The 24,264-nt window shown below is 43.5% G+C and overlaps 1 protein-coding gene across 7 annotated transcripts in view; it reads left to right on the top strand.

The window, feature by feature from the left end:
- The window catches only part of plch2a (phospholipase C, eta 2a), a 183,928-nt gene that overhangs the window by 5,023 nt on the left and 154,641 nt on the right, over nt 1–24,264 (top strand). For 2 of the 7 annotated variants that reach the window (XM_045693353.1, XM_045693350.1), the window contains exons 2-3: nt 8,642–8,719; nt 9,144–9,791. In XM_045693353.1, the coding sequence (XP_045549309.1) occupies nt 9,665–9,791 (127 nt within the window). In that variant the 5' untranslated portion in view covers nt 8,642–8,719; nt 9,144–9,664. Of the gene's footprint in view, nt 1–2,735; nt 2,986–8,641; nt 8,720–9,143; nt 9,792–22,276; nt 22,472–24,264 lie in introns of those variants that run through there. The other 5 variants (XM_045693355.1, XM_045693351.1, XM_045693352.1 and 2 more) reach the window with 4 other exon arrangements.

The raw sequence follows: 24,264 nt of genomic DNA, 5'->3' as shown, positions 1-24,264 counted from the left end.
AAAACCTTTTAGAGTTTAAAAGCTAGTTTCCTGCAATTCTAGACATTTTTGACATGGGACTGGGTGAAACAAACACTTTCAATGCTAATTTCCTGCAATTGTATACATTTTGCAATGGGGCTGAAAGAACATTTTACAGTTTTAAAGCAAATTTCTATAATTCTATAGCCTTCCCTGTGGCTCAGTTGGTAGAGCATGGTGTTTGCAACGCCAGCATGGTGTGTGCAACGCCAGGGTTGTGGGTTCGATTCCTACGGGTGGCCAGTACAGAAAAATGCATGAAATGAAATGAAATGTATGCATTCACTACTGTAAGTCGCTCTGGATAAGAGCGTCTGCTAAATGACTAAAATGTAAATGTAAAATGTACACATTTTGTCATGTGGCTGTATCATGACACTAGGCGAGACCAAAATGCAGACACAGGAGGCAGATGGTTGGAGTTTAAGATGTTTAATAAATCCAAAGGAAATAGGCAAGAGAATGGTCGTGGACAGGCAAAAGGTCATAACCAGATCAGAGTCCAGGAGGTACAGAGTGGCAGGCAGGCTTGAGGTCAGGGCAGGAAGAATGGTCAGGCCGGCGGTAACAGAGTCCAGAACAGGCAAGGGTCAAAGCCAGGAGGACTAGAAAAAGGAGAAAAGGCAAAGCAGGAAAAACGGGAAAAATGCTGGTAGGCTTGGAAATACAAGACTAACTGGCACAGAGAGACAGGAAACACAGGGATAAATACACTGGGGAAAACAAGCGACACCTGGAGGGGGTGGAGACAATAACATGGACAGGTGAAACAGATCAGGGTGTGACAGGCTGAGAGAACATTTTATAGTTTTAAAGCTAGTTTCCTGCAAATCTACACTTTGTCATTGGGCTGAGAGAAAAATTGCTGTAGTGGTGCATGGGTCAGCTGTTTGTTCACCTGTACCCGCCCGCAATTGCTAATAACCCATCTGCAACCGCTCGACTATACAGTATGTGAAAATCAAAGGCCCGCACCTGACCCTAACCCGCTAATATAGAAAATGCGCTGTAGGCTACAGTGAGAGACTGCAGACCGATTTTTAGGAACTGGAGGATGGATTTATTTTGCCTAATATGTTTCGGTTAATTTCTGACATTTTGGTAGGCTATTTGTAAGTCAACTTGTCTATAGTCAGATACATGCAGCTTCTCTTCTGTCATTTGTTGCCCTAGAAGGCTAAATAAACCATTGCTCACCAGAATGTCATAAATTGCTAGAATGAATGATGTAATCTAGTTGACATTAGTAGTGTTCCCAGTGTTCTCTGTCATCTCTGATTTTTAGGGACTGGGGAGAGAATGCAGTGACAAAAAAAAAAATCTGTTTGTAAAGAAATAAAAGGCTGTGAAAACGACCCAACATGTTTCTGATAAGCTTTCAGTTAAATATAGGCTACCATCTGTAGACGTGCTATCTTACCTGGCATTCATATTCTCTAAAGAAGCTGAAATAAATTATATTTCTCCACTCCTGTCGGAGAGCTCATATTAAGGCTATGTGAGAGGTGTCCAGATTTCAGTTTCCATTTAACCCATCTGAACAGTAGGCTACAGTTCCATTGACATGCCATAGAACTTTGAAGTCCCTATCTTGTGACTGTCGAATTAGGTCCTAAAGCTTATGATTTCACACTAATGCCAGATATGCTAAAATAATTAAAGAAAATCCTCAATGTAGCCTACAGATACTGTATAAATTGCACAAGAATTAAACATTTATGGATTTTTTTTAAGGTGGTGTTTTCTCTTTATTCAATTTGCCCGCCACCATTCCGGCCTTCATCCACACAATATTTAATTACCCTAAACCACGTGTCAAACTCATTCCAAGGAGGGCCGAGTGTCTGCTGGTTTTCGCTCCTTCTACATGATTGATGAATTAAGGTCACTAATTAGCAAAGAACTCCCCTCACCTGATTGTCTTAATTGAAAGGAAAAAACAAAAACCCGCAGACACTAGGCCCTCCATAGAATGAGTTTGACACCCCTGCCCTAAACCCACCCACCCCGCAGATAAAACCACAAATTAGTGATGTGCAGGTTAAAACACATTTTTGAGTGACTCAAAAATGATAACAAAATCAATGGGGGCCCCATGCCATTTTGGGAATTTTAGATTCTCCCTGTCTACTTTTTATTTTGGTGATTGTCAGTTCTCAAAGATGATCGTATTTAAAAAATATATTACTCCATTTTTATACATACTTTATATCTGGTCGTTTAAGTTTACACTGTAAACGTTTACCATCCTAATTATTATTTAAAAAACAAAACAAAAATAATTTAATAAAACTAAAAAGTGGTGGTCACGATTTACATATAGGGGAAAAACTGAGTGCACTATAGGGAGTAGTGTGTCATTGCGAGTGAAGAGGGAGTGAGAATGTTTGGCTACATTACCGTCCCTGCACTAATAGAGAGTAAACATCCTGGGCTGGGCTGAAAGAAAGGGAGACAGAGGCTCCTCTCCCATAGAAGGATTTGTCATACTCTTGGCAAGAGCCTGTTCGTGGGTGGGGTTAGGTGCATTTTCCCCTTCCCAACACACACCCACAAAAACACACACACACACACACACACACACACACACACACACACACACACACACACACACACACACAAAATCAAGCATTTCTGTCTATGTGCGAGGCAGGCGTGCCCGGGCCTGCACTCAAGACAACCTCTGTTCAGTCTGACCGCCCTCCTAACAGTTCTGAACACGTCCCAGCCAGCCAACAGCCAACCCCTGAGTCTAACCCTCACCCCCACTACACATTGTTCACTATACCTGGGAGCAGTAGCATTACAACACAGCAGCCTGTCCTCACAGACAGCACAGTACTGGCAGCTTATAAAGGACTTTCTGGTAAAGGAGTAACAGTATTTACTGTAAGCCAGTGAAGCCATCGTCTCCATGGTTGGATTAGTTTGAGGAATGTGGCGCGGATGCTAGCGACATAAAAGGTAGATAAACATCAATGGTTTATGTAGGAAGCAGAGTGGAGAAGTTGCGTTGGTTGGAAATGGGTAATTGGAGTGGGCTACTGTGCATTAAGTTACTTCAGCTAATGAAGATTTGAGTCCTGCAATCTGAGACGTTGATATAATACAGCCAGCAGCATTTTTCCTCTCCAATTTACCTAAAATGTAATTCAAACCCAAACCAGGTTAGAGACAAATGCCTGTAACAGCCATGTCAAAATCAGAGCTGAGGCACTTGGCTCCTGAGACATCACTACCTGTATGAGTGTAATTACCAAGAGCCAAACTGCATAAGAGCCAATGATGATTCATGTCATATTTTCTCTCTCTCTCGTTCGCTGCCTCTCTCTTTTTTTTGGGCTGGTCCTTGTAATGTGTGAGTTGGTGTATTACCACTCCCTAATAAAGATCTTTGGGGACTGTGTGTGTGTGTGTGTGTGTGTGTGTGTGTGTGCGCGCATGTTTGCATTGGTGTTGTGACACTACTAAGTATGTGGTACATTTAGTGTGATGTCGTTCATATATAGGTGTTGTACAAAACATGCCCTCCCCTGCTCTCGGCCTTAGCAGACAGTAAGTCTAGGTGTCTCGTCTGGTGCCCGCTTGAAGATAACACTGATCTCCTCTCTTGACTATGAATAGATAGAGATTGGCATTCTCACCAACACAGTGTATGTGCTCTATTGAAGATGAAAGGTATTTTTACCTGGAACTGAGATTTATTCCCTCCAGCCTGTTATGAATAACTTGTGAATTTACAAGTCTCTTGCTCGCTTTCTCTTTCTCTTTCTCTCTCTAATTGTGGTCCTCTGTAGTTCTATTGGTAGAGTATGGCGCTTGCCACGCGAGGATAGGGGGTTTGGTTCCCGGGACCACCCATACTTAAAATGTATGCACGCATGACTAAGTCTCTTTGGATAAAAGCGTCTGTTGAATGGCATTTTTTAAAAGTATTATTATTATATATTATCTCTCCTTTCATTAATATGCATCCACATTTGTATCAAAATACCCTATGTTTTTAAAAAAAATTATTTAACCTTTATTTAACCAGGTAGGCCAGTTGAAAGCAATTTCTCATTTACAACTGCGACCTGGCCAAGATAAAGCAAAGCAGTGCGACACAAACAACACAGAGTTACACATGGAATAAACAAACATACAGTCAATAACACAATAGAAAAAGTCTATATACAGTGTGTGCAAATGGCGTGAGGAGGTAAGGCAATAAATAGGCCATAGTAGCGAAGTAATTACAATTTAGCAAATGAACACTGGAGTGATAGATGTGCAGATGATGATGAGCAAGCAGAAATACTGGTGTGCAAAAAAGCAAATAAAAACAATATGGGGATGAGGTAGGTAGATTGGATTGGCTATTTACAGATGGGCTGTGTACAGCTGCAGCGATCGGTAAGCGAGGCAGTCATTTGAGAAACCAAGGCTGTTGAGATAGTGAGGGACATATAAGTCTCCAACTTCAGCAATTTTTGCAATTCGTTCCAGTCATTGGCAGCAGAGAACTAGAAGGAAAGGCGGCTAAAGTAGGTGTTGGCTTTAGGGATGACCAGTGAGATATACCTGCTGGAGCGTGTGCTACAGGTGGGTGTTATTATGGTGACCAGTGAGCTGAGATAAGGTGGAGCTTTACCTAGAAAAGACTTATAGATGACCTGGAGCCAGTGGGTCTGGCGACGAATATGTAGCGAGGGCCAGCCGACGAGAGCATACATGTCGCAGTGGTGGGTGGTATATGGGCTTTGGTGACAAAACGGATGGCACTGTGATAGACTGCATCCAGTTTGCTGAGTAGATTGTTGGAGGCTATTTTGTAAATGACATCGCAGAAGTCGAGGATTGGTAGGATAGTCAGTTTTACAAGGGTATGTTTGGCAGCGTGAGTGAAGGAGGCTTTGTTGCGAAATAGGAAGCTGATTCTAGATTTAATTTTGGATTGGAGATGTTCACTATGAGTCTGGAAGGTGAGTTTACAGTCTAGCCAGACACCTTGGTATTTGTAGTTGTCCACATATTCTAAGTCAGAACCGTCCAGAGTAGTGATGCTAGTCGGGCGGGCGGGTGGGGACATGCATTTAGTTTTACTAGCGTTTAATAGCAGTTGGAGGCCACGGAGGAGTGTTGTATGACTTAAGCTTGTTTGGAGGTTTGTTAAGACAGTGTCCAAAGAAGGGCCAGATGAATACAGAATGGTGTCGTCTGCGTAGAGGTGGATCAGGGAATCACCCGCAGCAAGAGCGACATCGTTGATATATACAGAGAAGAGTCGGCCCTAGAATTGAACCCTGTGGTACCCCCATAGACTGCCAGAGGTCCGGACAACAGGCCCTCCGATTTGACACACTGAATTCTATTAGAGAAGTAGCTGGTGAACCAGGCGAGGCAGTCATTTGAGAAACCAAGGCTGTTGAGTCTGCCGATAAGAATACAGTGATTGACGAAGTTGAAAGCCTTGGCCAGGTCGATGAAGACGACTGCACAGTACTGTCTTTTATCAATGGCTGTTATGATATCGTTTAGTACCTTGAGTGTGGCTGAGGTTCTCCCGTGACCAGCTCTGAAACCAGATTGCACAGCAGAGAAGGTACTGTGGGATTCGAAATGGGCAGTGATCTGTTTTGGTAACTTGGCTTTCGATGACTTTAGAAAGGCAGGGCAGGATGGATATAGGTCTTTAACAGTTTGGGTCTAGAGTGCCACCCCCTTTGAAGAGGGGGATGACCGCGGCAGCTTTCCAATCTTTAGTGATCTTGGACGATACGAAAGAGAGGTTGAACAGACTGGTAATAGGGGTTGCAACAATGACAGCGGATAATTTTAGAAAGAGAGGGTCCAGATTGTCTAGCCCAGCTAATTTGTACGGGCCCAGGTTTTGCAGCTCTTTCAGAACATCTGCTATCTGGATTTGGGTGAAGGAGAAGCTGGGGAGGCTTGGGCAAGCAGCAGCGGGGGGCGCAGAGCTGTTGGCCGGGGTTGGGGTAGCCAGGAGGAAAGCATGGCCAGCCGTAGAGAAATGCTTATTGAAATTCTCGACTATCGTGGCTTTATCGGTGGTGACTGTGTTTCCTAGCCTCAGTGCAGTGGGCAGCTGGGAGGAGGTGCTCTTATTCTCCATGGACTTTACTGTGTCCCAAAACATTTTGGAGTTAGAGCTACAGGATGCAAATTTCTGTTTGAAAAAGCTAGCCTTTGCTTTCCTAACTGACCGTGTGTATTGGTTCCTAACTTCCCTGAAAAGTTGCATATCGCGGCGACTATTCGATGCTAGGGCAGTCCGCCGCAGGATGTTTTTGGTCGAGGGCAGTCAGGTCTGGAGTGAACCAAGGGCTATATCTGTTCTTAGTTCTACATTTTTTGAAAGGGGCATGCTTATCTAAGATGATGAGGAAATTACTTTTAAAGAACGACCAGGAATCCTCTAATGCCGGGATGTGGTCAATATCATTCCAGGATACCAGGGCCAGGTCGATTAGAAAGGCCTGCTCGTAGAAGTGTTTTAGGGAGCGTTTGACAGTGATGAGTGGTGGTCATTTGACCGTGGACCCATAGTGGATGCAGGCAATGAGACAGTGATCGCTGAGATCCTGATTTAAAACAGCAGAGTTTGGAGGACAAGTTGGTCAGGATAATATCTATGAGGGTGCCCATGTTTACGGATTTAGGGTTGTACCTGGTGGGTTCCTTGATAATTTGTGTGAGATTGAGGGCATCTAGCTTAGATTGTAGGACTGCCGGGGTGTTAAGCATATCCCAGTTTAGGTCACCTAACAGAACGAACTCTGAAGATAGATGGGGGACAATCAATTCACATATGGTGCCCATGGCACAGCTGGTAGCTGAGTGGGGTCTATAACAGGTGGCAACAGTGAGACTTATTTCTGGAGAGATTAATTTTTAAAATTAGAAGGTCAAACTGTTTGGGCATAGACCTGGAAAGTATGACAGAACTTTGCAGGCTAACTTCTCCCCCTTTGGCAGTTCTATCTTGACAGAAAATGTTGTAGTTGGGGATGGAGATCTCAGAATTTTTGGTGGCCTTCCTAAGCCAGGATTCAGACACGGCAAGGACATCAGGGTTGGCAGAGTGTGCTAAAACAGTGAGTAAAACAACTTAGGGAGGAGGCTTCTGATGTTAACATGCCTGAAACCAAGGTTATTACGGTTACAGAAGTCAACAAATGAGAGCGCCTGAGGACACGCAGGGCCTGAGTTAACCTCCACATCACCCGCGGAACAGAGGAGGAGTAGGATGAGGGTACGGCTAAAGGCTATCAGAACTGGTCGTCTAGTGCGCTGGGGACAGAGAATAAAAGGAGCCGATTTCTGGGCATGGTAGGATAGATTCAGGGCATAATGTACAGACGGGTATGGTAGGGTGCGGGTACAGTGGAGGTAAACATTGAGTGACTATAAGAGATGTTGCATCTCTGGACGCACTAGTTATGCTGAGTGAGGTCACCGCATGTGTGGGAGGTGGGGCAAAAGAGGTATCTGAGGCATGTTGAGTGGGACTAGGGCCTCCGCAGTGAACTAAAACAATAGTATACAAGGCATATTGACATTAGAGAGAGACATAAAGCGAGGCATAAAGCAATCACAAGTGTTGATTGGGAGAGCTAGCTAAGACTGGGAAGAGAACAACAGCTAATCAGCTAAGACAACTAAGACAATCAGCTAAGACAACAACAACAGGTAAATGGCGATGAATGGGCAGAGAGGGTCAGTTAACTACAAACAGGGCCTGAGTTTGAGGCTGGGGCCGACAGATAAACAAAATGGAGTACCGTGATTAATGAACAGTCCAGCAGGCATCAGCTATGTAGCCAAGTGATCATAGGGTCCAGTGAACAGCAATAGATGAAACAGGGAAGCCGCTAGGTAGTCGTTACTACGCTGGCAAGCGGGAGACACGGAGTTTAAAAAAAAGTTAGCAGGCTGGGGCTAGTAGAAGCGTCTGCTCCGACGTCCGGCGAAGGCTGGTTGAGGGTAAAACGTATGGCATTACGTCGGCAGACCATTCGCGATGGAACGGCGGGGCTCCGTGTCGACAAAGGGTCCAGAGGTATTGTAGTTGGAGTAATTTTGTTTTCTAGCCGGGAGGTGCGCCTGGCTCACGGCTAACTGGTGCTAGCTTCGGGACAAGGGCGTTATCCACTATAGCCACTTGTCCAGAGCTTACAGCAAGAATCCGGTGGTGTAGTGGAGAAAAGCAGTACAATATGCTCAGGGTTGATAACGCGCTGTGCAGGCTGGCAAGTATTATCCAGGCTAAAATTGGCTGGTGTCTGTGCGAAAGGTAAAGGCCGCTAGCAGTGGCTAAGAATGACTAAATAGCTAGTAGCTAATTAGCTGGTTAGCTTCTGATGGCTAGCTTCTGATGGAGGTTCTAGCTATAAAGTCTAAAAATAGCAGATCCGTATCACATTGGGTGAGGCGGGTTGCCGGAAGGTATATTTAATTTTAAAAAATGGAAAAAGAGAAAATATTGAAATATATACAAAAAAGACGAAAAATACAAAATTTACACGGGAGAATGACAAACAACGTCTGCACTGCTATGCCATCTTGGAAATAGAAGTATCTTGCACTTAGGTCTAACTGAATTTTCTTCCTTGTCTAGGTCTTCTGTCTGGCCAAATCTACTCACATGATGTGTCCTGAATGAATCTTGAAAGCGTTTGCAACAACACTAAATTAGGTTTGTGGCATGGCATATGATTTGAGTTTAAAAGCACATTTTCGAGGAGCTCAGTGGCCCGTAAGCAGACAGAAACAGTGGAAACTGGTATTCACAGTCTCCATGAGTGGGATATTCCATGTAGCTGTCTTAAAACGTTTTATCCCTTCCCGAATCCCATTTGTATTTCATTTTTTGCTCCATGTGCACCCACACCAAGGATACGAAATAGCAAAGTATATTAATGTAATCTACGTAGTTTTTTTCATTTGTCAGGGACCATGCACAGCAAAGGTATAGCAGTTTGCTGTCTATGGTGTGGTCTACGTGTTAATTTCATGTGACTCATTTGATACCTGCCTAATCATGCAATCTGTTATTTTGTGTTTGGTTGTTTCGTCTCAAGAGCTCTTACTAACATCTCCCGTCTGTCTCTGGTCAACAGGTGCTACTTGTTCTGTGTCTCCTGTCTCATCCCCTGGCTCCTAAGCCTCTTCAAGTTTGGTTTGTCACGCAGCCCAGAGCCACTTAGTATTCATGGCTGAAACAGTGCTGTAATCAGATGGATGTCATCACTGCTCATCACTGCTCTCCTGTCTCCTCCATCTCAGTGGAAAGTGAAATACGGGACTGACTACTGTGGTGACCCTCCCTTCTGTTTGATCCTTGACCTTTGAACTGGGACCTGTGTTCTGTGCTCCAGGCGATGATGTGGCATATCTCCGCTCTGCATAATTTTGGAAACGTTCTGGAAACATTGTTGACAGTTTTAGGCCTCCTAGTTGTGTTGATGTTTCAAAGCAAGCTTAGACTAAACAGACAGCTCTCCCTTTTACCCTTGATCAGTCTATTGAAACTAACAACCTAAGCCATATCTCCTGATTTGAGAGCACACTTTTTTGAAGTAATACATACACATCTCAAGTTTCCTGTATCCTGGTCCTGGAAGCTGAAGCGTGAGTCGCCATGGCGACGGACTCTCCCAACCCATCCCTGAGGTCCAGAGTTACCATGACGACGGACGGCGACTCCTACATGAGCACGGCCAGCCTCCCCTGCTGCCACTTCCTGTCCGCCAATGTCCTCAACGTGGGTAAGTCAAACCATTTCCTGTTTCCTTCATAAAGCTGCCCAGTGCCCACAACAGGTTGGCTACTGTACAGTGTGAGAGTTTCTGAGGTCCATAGCTTTGGATTTTGGTTGGTTTACTTATATAACAAGTGTGAAAGAGAGAGAGAGAGTGTGTGTGTGCTGTGCACATGCAATTGATTGTGTGTATGTTTGTTTTGCTGCTTTGGGTTGCTGTTTTTTGCTGTTTTGGGGTCATCTCCACATCTGCACCCCTTGGGATAAGGAGTATTTCAGACAGACATAACAGAGAGTCAGACACCATACTACTGAGCCTGCTTTGTTCCAGTATGTCTGCCTGAGACAGAGCGAGGCAGAGAAAGAGAGCGAAAGACATCTTAAAGCCCACACATGAGCCCACACATTCCCAAGCTATGTGCCAAGCATCCTGTAGTCTGACTGTTATATGGCTCTTTCTTTAGTTATGTAATTTACCTGTAGTCTAGGCACAGTTTATACAACGTGGTATAGCTGCTGTAACAGGGTCTATTCAATTCCATCTCAATTCAATTCAGGCCTAGTTCAGGAATTTGATTCACCATGAATGAATGATGTGTTATTATTCAGTTGGTGAATTGCCAGCTGGATAATTGTAGGCTCGTTCAGTGTTTCTCCTATTTTTTTTTAGCAGCTGTGGCAAAATTAGTGTAGAGATTTTTTTTCTTCTGTTTTAAATGAACTGCTCCGTGTTTCCAGATTTCTATGAAATATGACCTATAATGACAATGAGTAAAAAAAGTTTTCCTTCCAAAAAGTGGAAAAGCAGCTTTTCTGTGCTGGAATGGTGTTGGCACACCCCAACAACAGAATGGTGTGAGCGTATACTGTACAGGTCATAAAAAATATGAATGCGAGTAGACTGCTGATTGGCCAGCTCATCCTCCTTTAGACCGCTGATTGGCCAGCTCATCCTCCTGAGTAGTATTACATCATACTCTTTGAGGAAATAACAAGCGTTCTTGAAAGTTTGAGGTGGGGTTTTTGAATGGGTTTTTTCTCTCCAATTTATGCTTTGGCCACAAATAATAGGACGAGTCAACAACAAGATTTGGGTATGAGTTAACAGAATATGAGATATGCGATTTTCACTGGGGAATTACTTTAATGCTAATTTCCTGCAATTCTCTAACTTTTGCCAAGGCGCGGAGAGACATTTTTGGTTTTAAAGCTAGTTTTCTGCAATTCTACACATTTTGCAATGGCTTAGGGTATGTTGTGTTCTTATTCTATCTGAGTGACTCTAACAAAATCAATGGGAACCCCATACCATTACATTTTTTAAAGGTTTGATTCTCCCTGACTGTCTAGTTTTTATTCTGGTAGTTGTTAGTTCTCAAAGAGGATATTATTTAAAAATATATAGCTCCATTATCTTTTCTACATACGTTATATCTTTTTTTAGTCATTTATGTTGAAAACACACTGAAAACGGCCACAATTTAGCAGCAGCGCCCCGCCGCTGTTACAACAAGCAGTGTTTCCCCTATATTCATGTATGTTCAACTATTGCTTTCCAGAAGTGACTCATTTCTCTGTATTAATTTGTCAACAGCAGTTGTGTAAGAAACAATGCCTCAAATAGAGTTGTGCTTCATCGTAATTCCCGAAGGACATTCTTTCAAGCAGGAGTAGAATTAATACTCTCCTTATTTGCCCACATTCCTAGTGTGAATAGAGATGATTGGGATATTTTGCTCTAAAGCCTTGTTTACACAGTCAATTACTTTTTCATCTAGTTTTACAGTCAATACATTTTTCCTCTAGCTTAACAGTCAATGAATTTCTCAGGTTTGTTCTAAAGTCCATTCATAAGTCTCAACTGCATTGTGATAGCTGTATGCCCTGGGAGTTGCAATGAACACTGTAGAATGAGCGAACTCATTGAAAAGGTCACGGCAGGATTTGAAGTGAGCATATGCACCAAATTCAGCTCGATACATTGTCCCGAAGCAGCGCAGCAGAGTTAGCGAGGCGCATTGGTTTTGTATTTATCTGCATTCTGAAAAGGACACAGACGTCACTCAGCCGGACGACAGATGGTTTGGTGAACAATCCACCTTTCTCCTTGCTTTAGTCAAACAATAGAAAAAGGGTACCCTACCAGGGCCCATAACAAGACAAAGCTTTTCAGAGTTAGATAACGCTATGTTCTGTTTTCCTACTCCAATTCCAGCTGGTGTGTTCCTAGGTTATGCGGAATATAAAAAATGGTGTGGTAACGTAACAATGTGTAGCCTACTTTTAGGTTCTTTACTTCGCAGTTATCAGCGAACATAGGATAGTGGTGCTTGTTTCAACGAATCGGCAAAAAAACATAAATGTTGTTATGTGATTAGATTGTATGTCTCGTTGAAAGAACGTTGGAAGCCCTCATGCACTTCATGCACAGAACCAATACCCACAAACCATTTTGGTTCCACACCTGCACGCAATTCAGCTGTCGAGCCAGGTAAATGTATATTTTGCATAACCCCATGGTATTCCACTTTATGACAAAGGTCATGTAATTTCTACAAGGGAGGTGTCATCGCACTAAGATTCTCTACAAGATGCCCTCGTCCACCTCCGAGGAGGCGCTGGGGATGTTCGTGCTAATTAACAGCCTCCCATTTCGATGTGAACGAGGAAAAGTAGGTTGAGGCATATAAGGACTTCTGAAACCCTCTTCTAGTGAAACATAATTGCTCTAACTCCCGCTCCTTTGTGCGTTCAGGCTTGTCGTCACTCGCCAGCCAAATCACGTCTTTGAAGCATCATGCAACCGAGGACCATATTTGGACCATCTCTGGCCTGAATGTGTTTGTTGTGAGGGTCTTTTTCAATACTCACCAGTGAATGAAGGCCACATGCCCTAAGCTGATTCTGTTAATAACAGGGCATGTGTCTGTAGAATAGCCCGAGGGCTAGGTGGATAGACACTCTCTTCTCTGTGGTTACATTCTAGCACCTCTTCTTCTACGCCGCCCTGGTTCAGGGGCGTTCAGCTAGCCATGCTAACAGCCGTGGTGTTGACTGGCCTTGGATTCTTTTCATGTGTCGGTTTAACTCGGCACACATGCTCTGAAGCCCACAGACAGGAGGATTATGGGTAAGTACTAGTAGGGGCTGAGAGGTAAATTGGTGTTCTGTTGGAGGTAGAGATTTGATTGGCTCAGACCACGGTTTAGATCGATGATGCTTGTGTGACTCTTCTAAATAATGTCTTGGACTGTTTTTTTAGGATTAACTGATGTGTGGCTAAAGTTTTGATAATAAGCCCAAAACCCAACGTCTCTCTCTTACCCTCTTTCCTCTCTCTCTTTCTCTCTCACCATTTGTATCACCCTGTCTCATCCGTAACACCAGTATAGAACCCACAGAGACTGGCTGACTCACAGGATTATGTGTTTACGTGTACATCTGTGATGTCTGTTTGACAACCCATTCACATCAGGTTCAGCTCCCATACACTAACCAGCTGTTAATCACAGTCACTCACTGGCACAGCAATAAGACAGGGATTGCGTCCCAAATGGCAGCTTATTCCCTATTTAGTGCACTAGTGTTGACCCGTGACTATAGGGCTTTGGTCAAACCTAGTGCACTATATAGAGAATAGGGTGAGAGACAATTAAGGCCCATCTGTTAATGGCTTGTGTCTGTCAGTATTCCTTTCCAATTGGCGAGGTAGTTAATATGTGGTGCTTTGAGTACTAGTAAAGTACTAGAAAGTCTAGTGTTATTTACTCATCACAGTGAATTGTCAATGGGTCTACACACACACACACACACACAAAAGTCTCTAACCGCCAGCAGAGGTCAGTATAATTCCTTTTATCTCCTGGAAGCCACCTTTGCACCTAATAAAGATTTTCTGTATCAAACCTGAGACGTGACAATTAATTAATTGTTCACTCTGCGTTCCTCCCACGGCTATTCCGGGCTAGTCTTAAACCAGCAGACACCCCCCCCCCGAGGGAGTGAAAGTGTGTCTGTCATATAAAATGATCCATTCATCAATAGGCATATCCATTCCTCTGTCATTCTTTGCGAGAGACCTGATGTTGATAAGGTGATTGATGAGTTGCTGTTTGATATGTGTTGTGTTTATGCAGATCAAAATTCACAAATAGAGGCTCTGTTTTGTGTGAGGTATTCTCTGTCTGTCTGTGTCTCTCTGTTTTTCTCTCCAATTGAATGTCTGTGTGTGCATTCATAGTATTGTGTGTGTGTGTGTGTGTGTGTGTGTGTGTGTGTGTGTGTGTGTGTGTGTGTGTGTGTGTGTGTGTGTGTGTGTGCGCGCGAGCGAGCGAGCTTCGGTGCGTCCATGTGTGGCTAAAACAGAGTTAAACAGTGTTTAGGTAAAATACTGTGTCGGAAAACCATGCCACTAAATCCAATGGATTCTTTAAGGCGTCATTAAACCTGCGGCCAGGTCCCGTCAATGACCTAATTGTTCCTTTTCCGATCTGATAAGCAATCAATGATTGTGGATTGATATGTGATGGGAGGAGCAGAGTGAAGAAAGAGAGCTGCAATTGATACCTGGATGGATGATGAACATGGAGAAGTGATGGATGGATAGAGACAGAGGTAGACGGTGTTATGCGATGATGAGCGGGTGGCAGGGTGATGTTATATTTTGTAGGAAGTGGAAAGGCCTACAAAGAAACTTTTTAAGTGAAGATGTAGCCTTATACACAGGTGGGTCTAATTCTGAATGCGCATTCCAGCCGGTGTCTATTCCACAAGTTACCACCGGCTAAATCTGATGTTAAAACTGCACAATCCACTGTCTCATTAGCCCAGCCAAGCAATTTGTAAACTTGATCTCCACTATAAAAAGCATTTCGTTTTCAACAGCGGAGATTTGTATAAACCTTGCTGTCTTTCTGACATATGTAACATTGTTTCAATATTCAAATTCGATCTCCAGCTGTCACATAGTGATGAACGTGTCGGGGTCGGGATGAGAGAGAGGCAGGCAGCGTTTCTCAGCCAGTCGAAATCATGAATCAGCTGGAATAATTTTTATGGATATATACAAAGAAATGTCAATTGAAAGAAGGTAGTTAGTTGGCAGTCTTTCCAGCTTCCATTTAAAGTGATTGTGTTAGCTGTGTTGTTGGCTAGCTCTTCTGAACAGCAGTGTCCTGAGGAGTGAGCAAATTTTCTATGCCAGGCGAAATCGCGCATTGTTATGGATGTATCCAAACTAGCCAGCCAGTATGGCAATATAAAATTTAGAACGAACGACTGTATCCATAGATACAGAACAAAAAGAATGAACGACTGGGTCCCGTCTCTGGTGAACAAACGACCAGCCCTCTTGGGTAGCCACCCTAGATTCGTTTCGGGACTATATCTTGTATTAATAAATTCTTCAAAATAACTTTTTTAATGAAAATGTCAATCATTATTTATCACATGACTTCATCTCGGGCCTAACAACACCATGCCAATATATCCTCCAAACACCGGCTTCTTGGGCATTATCACTTAAATGTAGCATGCTTTCTGATGCCATGTGGCTGATATACTGTGTGCCACCCAAGGGCCACAACAAAATGTGTGGCAGCAGCTGCCGCGGAACGTGTCTTCAGCTCGTGCTAATGTTGCGCTGATAAAATGCTTGAATTAATGATTTACTTGGTGTCGGTGGGCTTTGCTCAATTGCATTTGAAACAGGCTCAGCCTCTAGACAAATTTTATGCTCAATGGTTGTCTCTTCTGTCTTTTCTCTCCGGCGAACTAGGGGCATAATCAATCATTTTGTAGACTACACAACTGGGCTACTATCCTCGGCTGTTACCTGTATGGCTCGCACAGAGGGAGCCCTTTCCATCTGCGGGATATTTTTGTATATAGGGCGGTAATTCTTGAGGGATCGTTTTGTTTCTCTCTTTGCGCAGGCTCATTTTTGTTTCTTGTCGCTATTTTTCAAGCTGACGTTTTATTTCAATGTCTTCATCGGCGTGGAATGATTTGCAGTGATCAGATAATACACCTTGTTCTTTCACCCTGGGGTCGTGCCTTCGCATCTCTTCAAGGTTAGCTTTGATGTCTCTGTTGCGAAAGGGACATTGACTGAGCAGTCTTCTTGATTTCATTAGCTATTGCTTTGATTGGTGAGCCTGCATATAAACACGCTATATTAGGAAAATCGTTAAACGATTGATTTATTATTCAAGTGGTGATAAGCTTTTTTTAAGAACACACACACACACACACACCTTAAGTCTGAGAACTAGCTATTCTCCAGGTAACCAGCAAGACAAATTATATTCCACTACCTATCAGCAATACCTTCAGTCTCTTTCTTTCATTTCATTTCTTCTATTCATTGCTAAACATATTCCTAAACTGTTCTAAACGGTTTCTCTTTGGAACTTTTGTGACACTCTTAATTTGAACTTTAATTCACTTTAAATCTTAAATGTAATTAAATGTAGCTCCCTTTGTCAAAAAATGTTTTGCTAAAATGTTTAATTTCGCTCTGTACTCCAGGATTTTGGATTTGAGATCATGTTTTGTATGAGGTGACAGTACAGATGGTCACCTTTTTATTTGAGTGACTCCAAAATGGCACAACACAATTTGCAGATGCATCCATGAAGTTTGTAGAGTCTCACAAGCATGATGTAGTGATTGCATGCTAGGAATATGAAAATACTAAACTTTTGTCTAAATTGAATACACTATAAGTGAATTTGTCCAAATACTTATTTGTCTTTATAGTAAAACAGTATAAAATACCCTCAAATAAAAGGTGACATTCTGTACTGTTGCCTCGTATAAAACATTTGATCTCAAATTACATAGCCCTGCCTATCAATTTACAGATCCTACTGTAGCTACCTACTGTACTTACCACAAGTAGGCATATACTTATCTGACGTAACAGGACCTCCCATCCTCGTGGGTTAGCGGATAAATCTTGGTGATACATACACATAAAACATGGAGTCTCCTTCTCCCCTTATCTTGTAAAGCAGATGTGATCTAATGTATGTTATCACTGAAGCCCATAAAGGATTATGTTGTGTCCCTACCTGGGACACAATCGTTTCAAGTAGTTGTATCTCCACTGCATCGGTGATCTGCTGGTCGGGACAGAATGACAGAACAGCAAAATGGCCTTGTCTCAATGTCTGAGCTAATGTCTGAACTAATACCACCTCCTGAAGGCAAAACAGAACTTGTTAACATTTATGTATCCCAATGGAGGGAGGGATGGTCATTTAAACACTTTGACTCCATTCAAAAACACACACACACACACACACACACACACACACACACACACACACACACACACACACACACACACACACACACACACACACACGCACACACAAAGTCACGCACAGAGAGAGACAGGAAGGAGGAACAAAAGACTTTAAGGGGCCTGTCCAAGCTGTGGAGGAAACACATTTCGCCACTGCAGGCAAACCCCGTGGTGCAACTCGGTGGACAAATCAGTTTGCTCTGCTCCACTTGCAAATGCAGCATCCCCGAATCCAGCAGAAAATGCAGGATTTGCAGAGAAACGCCTCCTCGTTCCCTCCTTGCACAAGAAGGATCTGCTTCTGTTTCCCCCTTCTCCCATTATAATGTGTTTACGGCTCTTAGATCATGCCTTTTGGGCTTAGCAATGCGCCTAGCTGTCTTTTTTCATTATCTCTGCCTGTGTGTGCGCCTTCCCAGGCGAAAAGATCTGTATGCACATCGTTGACATTAGTCTTCCGTCTTGCATTGTTTAATGTCAGCTCTCAATTCAGGTTTGGTAATGAACTGGAGCGTGCTAGATTAGGCTTCTTTTAGTCCACGACACCTGTATGTTATATTCATATAAACAGATGGAAAACAGAGAGAACAGAGAGAATAGGTCATCTATAATAGGTATTTATTTAATAGATTACCTAATCTCTATAAGGTCCTACAGTTGACAGTGCACGTCAGAGCAAAAACCAAGCCATGAGGTTGAAGGAATTGTTAATAGAGCTCTGAGACAGGTTTGTGTCGAGGCACAGATCTGGGGAAGGGTACCAAAAAATGTCTTCAGCATTGAAGATCCCCAAGAACACAGTGGTCTCCATCATTCTTAAATGGAAGAAGTTTGGAACCACTGAGACTCTTCCTAGTGCTGGACGCCCGACCAAACTGAGCAACAAGTGCCTTGGTCAGGGATGTGACCAAGAACCTGATGGTCACTCTGACAGAGCTCCAGACTTCCTCTGTGGAGATGGGGGAACATTCCAGAAGGACAACCATCTCTGCAGCACACCACCAATCAGGCCTTTATGGATAGAGTGGCAAGACGGAAGCCACTCCTGAGTAAAAGGCACATGACAGCCCGCTTGGAGTTTGCCAAAAGGCACCTAAAGGACTCTCAGACCATGGGAAACAAGATTCTCTGGTCTGATGAAACCAAGATTGAACTCTTTGGCCTGAATGCCAAGCGTCACGTCTGGAGGAAACCTGGCACCATCCCTACGGTGAAGCATGGTGGTGGCAGCATCATGCTGTGGGGATTTTTTTCAGTGGCAGGGACGGGGAGACTAGTCAGGAGATGAACAAAGCAAAGTACAGAAAGGTCCCGATGAAAACCTGCTCCAGATCGCCCAGGATCTCAAACGGGGGCGAAGGTTCAACTTCCAACAGGACAACAACCCTAAGCACACAGCCAAGCCAACGCAGGAGTGGCTTCGGGACAAGTCTCTAAATGTCCTTAAGTGGCCCAGCCAAAGCCCAGACTTGAACCCGATTGAACATCTCTGGAGAGACCTGAAAATAGCTGTGCAGAATCTCTTCCCATCCAACCTGACAGAGCTTGAGAGGACCTGCAGAGAAGAATGGGAGAAACTCCCCAAATACAGGTGTGCCAAGCTTGTAGCTTCATACCCAAGAAGACTCGAGGTTGTAATCGCTGCCAAAGGTGCTTCAACAAAGTACTGAGTAAAGGGTCTGAATACTTATGTAAATATGATATTTCAGTTTTTATTTTTAATACATCTGCAAAAATGTTTTTAAAAAAAAGTTGTTGCTTTGTTTTATGGGGTATTGTGTGTAGATTGATGAGGGTAAAAAAACATTTTAATCCATTTTAGAATAAGGCTGTAAAGTAAATTTTTTGGTGAAAAAGTCAAGGTGTCTGAATACTTTCCAAATGCACTGTAGCTAGCTGCTAGGAGGATGTCATGTCAAGCCATTGGAGGAGTGGGTGAGTGACTGACTTTTTCCCCTCATATTGTTTTTTTTTGTGGCTATACACAGCTAGAGATGCAGGTGTCATTTTGGGTAGCTAGCATGGACTTGAACGACTGTTCTCCAGTTAGCATATCTCTTGCGATCGCAAGTTTCCCTCTGTCTATCTACTCTGATTTCAGAGCATTCTCATCTGTGTGTCAGAGCGCAGAACAACTGATGAATTTACAAATGCGCAACACCAGCTGAATATGACCGGTGTCAGTAAACCTAGGCAATAAAGTAATAGTTAGTCATGAACTCTCTAGATGTAATGTAATCGGCCTAACCAGCTCTGCTACGGCGAGTAAAATGGTCAGAGTGAGATGTTCTCTCATTTGTGTCTGGAAGTAGCTAGCTAGCAAGCTAGCCAACTTTAGCCAGTTAGCTTGGGTGCTTTGTTGGGACAAGCATGCATTGACAGGGAAGCTGCAGAAGGACGAGGAGGCTATAATTCGCCATTCTTTATCAGAGCAATTTTGACGGCCAACTAGCTGAAAAAGTTTGAGAGGGTTTATCTAATGTTCTTTCATTAGATTTTAGCTCTGGCTAGCATTAGTTGTTGATCTTGTTGATGTGCATAACTGAGGGAGAGAGAGCCTACCTTTTCATGGCTGTTTGATCAATAGAACTGTAAAATTCCCAAATGTACGAGTCAAACAAACAATTGTCAAAGACTCCAGCCACCCAAGCCACAGACTGTTCTCTCTGCTGCCGCATGGAAAAGTAAGATATCCACATGTGGAGTTTTCTTCGATGTGAAACTGCAAATGGGTTTTTCCACATGTGAACTTGCAATTCCACATGTGAAAGGGACATTTTCACATGTGAAACTGCAATTCACATGTGAGGTGAAAACATGTTATTCTCCTCACGTGAAATGGTGGCGTTAATATGTGAACTCTAAATTTACACACACACACACACACTTTCTAGGCAAGGCATAATATCGGGCCATTTCTGAGAGAGAGAGAGAGAGAGAGAGAGAGAGAGAATTACCTCCTTTGATGTTGTGTGTCTACTGACTCCATTTCTTTTTTTTTTTTATCCATGCTTTCCTATCTTTATACTCCACATTCAAATGGCTTCCGCTCTCGTCCATTGTACACACATCCAGGAGTATTTGCCGTTGCCTGCTATATTAAGCATTACCTTCATGTGGCAGTTTGCAAATGATGATGTTTCTGGTAAGAGCACGCTGGTGGCCTGAGCCAAAGTGGTATCAGTGCTATTTTCCTTGGACAGATAATGAGGCGCTGCTGAGAATGTGATGGAGGCTGTCCCGTGCATACCAAAGAACAGGCCTCCATTCCAATGCAGCACTGAATAGCCTGCTAATCTGCTAACCATAAGTTTGCACACATCAGGTACTGTAGCATGCCATTGCCGACTAATGCGAGCTGTTGGAAACCACTTAAAACAGGGCCGCATTTGCTTGGGTGCACACACACACATTTTGAAAACACTCTGTCAAACACACTATATGCTCGAGCACACGTGCACACTCAAACTACACGCAGCCACACACACGCACACATGCATACACACACATACATTTGAGTATCGCAGCCAGCCAAGCCAAGTGAGTCAACACAGGTCAAATCCCCTTTTAAGTGGATGGCTTTGGGTGCAGCAGTCTCAGAGGAACAAGAGGTGTGTTTGAAGTGTGGTTCAATAGAGATTGGAGATGCCCTTCTTAAAGTATTCTTGCTCTAAATACACATTGGCACATGGCAGGCAAGGGGTGGGGTGGCTTTAGCAAATCCTGGGTGTGTGTTTGGTAAATTGGCAAAGCCCAGATTTCAAGGTTCAAGATTTAGAGGTTAGCTGCCATTGTCCATGTAAGCACTTTCTGTGCTAGCTAAACCTGCTTTAATGCCAGGCAGGTCGCAAGCATCCAACTGCTGTTTTTGACGTTTTTCCAATGTAGTTATACATCAGGAGACAATGTGGCAGTGAGCCTGTGTGATCAAGTTGTTGACCAATATAGTAGAACAATTCCAAATCGATTTTCTTGATTTCTCTCAGCTAAGGTGTAGCCCCTTTCCATCTTCAATGAAAAAAGTATTTCTTGCTGTGTGTCATTTGAACAAGAGTCGCTGCAATCAAACTTGGTTTTGATTTTGCCTAACAGACTGATGATAACTGGAGGTGTGAACACAGATGTGAGAAAGCAAAGGGTTTGCCTGCGACAACAAGAGCGTAATTGAGGTGTGCCGAGTTGTGAGGGGATTAAAATGAGCGTTGTTCGGGGAACAATTCGAGTGACACAGCAGATTAACATGGGTTCTGTAACTTCTGTTCCTCCTCTACCCATCGATCTGTTTTCCCTCTGGGGGAACAAAAAAAGATATCTATTGTTTTCAAAGCTGCCACTGCTGAGCTAATGTAGAGCATGGTTGAATGAAAAAACATGTTCAGTTAGAGGTTGTTGATCAGTCTTAGAAGCTTTGAACTGAGTCCAGCTCTGAGAGTATAAGGGCTATCAGGAAAGACTACATTGATTAAAGGAGGTATAAGAAGTGGGAGTGCTATTGGAGCAGAGTTTTGCTGTGATAGGTGAGGAGTGTTGGCTCTGCCCAGCCCACTGCCCTGTTACTTTAGCTGCTCTGTCTCACACACACACACACACACACACACACACACAGACACACACACACACACACACACACACACACACAGATGCCCTCAGCGCTCCAGTTTATTTGGAATCAGTGCATGAGCAATAAAGAAGAGGTGAGCGTAGCTCTCCAAGGTGTGATAGGGCCAACGCTGAGCTAATAAACCATCTCTAATGCAAACATTACATTTTCTCTCTCTCTCCCTCCCTCCCCCTCCCTTTTTCCTGCTAACACACAAACACACGCGCTCAATCTCTCTCTCTCATCCCTTATTCACATTTCTAGTCCTTATTTCATTTCCCCTTGTTTTCTCACTGCCCCCTTTCTTCCTCTGTTTGGCTCCCTCTTTCTCACTTTCTCTCCATCTGTCCACAACCTTCCTCCCTTCTTTCCACCTCTCCCTTCTCTTTCCATCCATTCATCCAGTAATAAAATTCAAACTCTCTCACGAACACATACTGTTCCCCCCACACACATGCATAGACCTCTCTCTCTCTCTCTCTCTCTCTCTCTCTCTCTCTCTCTCTCTCTCTCTCTCTCTCTCTCTCTCTCTCTCTCTCTCTCTCTCTCTCTCTCTCTCTTTCTCACACATGCTGCACGTCTCTGCTGGGCTGAAGAGCAGAGTACACACGGAGCCAGACGCTCCCTTCAGTGTGCGCATCACACGTCTGCTGGCAGGAGCTGCCCTTCTCTCCTCTTTCTCTCTCTCTGTCACTCTCTTTCCCTCCACACCTCTCAGTACTCTGCAAGACTTTCAGCATGGAGCTGGCCGGAGTGGCCGTGTTGCCCCAGAGATACAGTACGTACCTGCTCTCTTTTCTTCCCTTTCCCCCCCCCCCTTTTTTCAATATTGATGTATTTTTCTTGTGATTTACATTTCATGAATGGGGATGCTTTTGATACATTTTTATGCTATCTCTTAGAGTGAGTGTTCTGCAGTGAAATTAAAGTTGGTTCAGTACTAAGGTGCCTGCACCTTGCCTGCCGTTGGTTGTCAAACAGTACTTTGTTGTGGCAGGTTGTCTTTTTTTTATCGCTTTCCGATGTTTTGTTAGGGGGTTCGTGCAACATTATACGTAAAGCACCTGTATGCACCTGGGCTGCATGTCTGAGTTTATGCGTGAATGGGGATGTGCGGGAAGACCGTGGCGCACACCTTCCCGTGTAGTAGATCAATGTCTGGAGAAAGCTGCAAGAAGGATGAGATGAAAGAGCTGACCAGACAGGTGTTGTTATGATACACTTGGTTTGTTCACTTTGGAAAAGGGTATTTTATGGCATTTAGTATGTAGGTAAGAGTGGGGTAAGTTGAGCCAAAGGGGTAAGTTGAGCCACTCTTTCTATGTAACAATAAACAAAATGTATAATTTGAGCAAATATTTAGGAAGAGGTCATCATTTCATGGAGTCTGTGAAGGAAGAAACCACATGGAAAAAGTGGTAAGCAAGACTTTCCCCAATTCAATTGAATTTATTGTGTTAGAGGTTTCATGCCTCTTGTATCTAAACCAAAGTAGAGGGTAATTTTAAGTTTGTTCTTTAGATCAGTTGGGGTCTCTATAAGCTTCAATATGAAGTCTTAAACCTAGCATGAAAGTGCTTCCTTGTAGCTGTGTCGACTAATATAGTCAAAATGCTTGAGCCAATGGCAAGTTGAGCAAATGTAAATGTTTTCTTCCCAGGCTTGTCATTGTCATTCCTCTGTGTTTTCTTTCCCAAGGTGGCTTAGGAGGTGGAAGCCTTATCCCCTTTATTCGTCTCACTGCTACCTGGAGAGGGGAGTTGGTGGGAGTGCGTGTATGTGTACACAACTACGCATGTACACCCACACAGGATTAGAATGGCAATATTTACCCATGTATTCCCTGCCAATAAAGCTTTATTAGATTACATGGAATTGAGAGAACGCGTGATAGAGCGAAATTTGATAAATAGCTACAAAAAAATCTGAAAATGAGAGAGGCAGAGAAAGATATAGAAACCGAGAGAAAGAGAAACAGATGGAAGGAAGATCCGTGAGACATAGACCCAGATATAGGCTATCCGATCCAAAGCATGGACAGACTTTTGTGATCCGCCCCGGTGATGGTACCATTAGCTAAGTAGGTAGTAGTATGTATCTATCTCGGCTAGCAGAACACTGATAGGGCTAACTTTAGAAAGATGGGCATGTGCGAGAGAGAGCGTCTAGCTACTGTATGTAGCTGGTAGCCTACAGTGCCAGAGCTAATAACGTTCCTCTGTCACTCTTCACAAAGTGATAGCGAGGAATTCGAGACGTGTGAATGCAGAGCGGAGTGGCTCGATAACAAAGACAGTCTCGAGTTTGACTCCAACGAAGGCTGCCGTGGTGTTCTCAAGCATTTTCTCTGAAGCCCGTAGGGAGAGCAAGGGCATGCCAATTGGACATGGGTTCAAGCATACAGTAGGCTTTGGAGGAATATATGAATATGTGTTTCTTAATGTTAAACAGCTGTTTGTTGAGTAGATTGTTATTTCATTTGATGTTTTTTTCAAAATAAGGTGTCTTTTTCCTATTTCTATGGATCATAGCGGTGTATTATTCCATGTAAAAATCCAAAATGTGTGGTAA

This window comes from Salmo salar, chromosome ssa13, assembly GCF_905237065.1.
Source record: "Salmo salar chromosome ssa13, Ssal_v3.1, whole genome shotgun sequence".
Lineage (NCBI taxonomy): Eukaryota > Metazoa > Chordata > Actinopteri > Salmoniformes > Salmonidae > Salmo > Salmo salar.
Note: the sequence above shows the minus strand (reverse complement) of the source record. Positions and strands in the feature narration are given on the sequence as shown.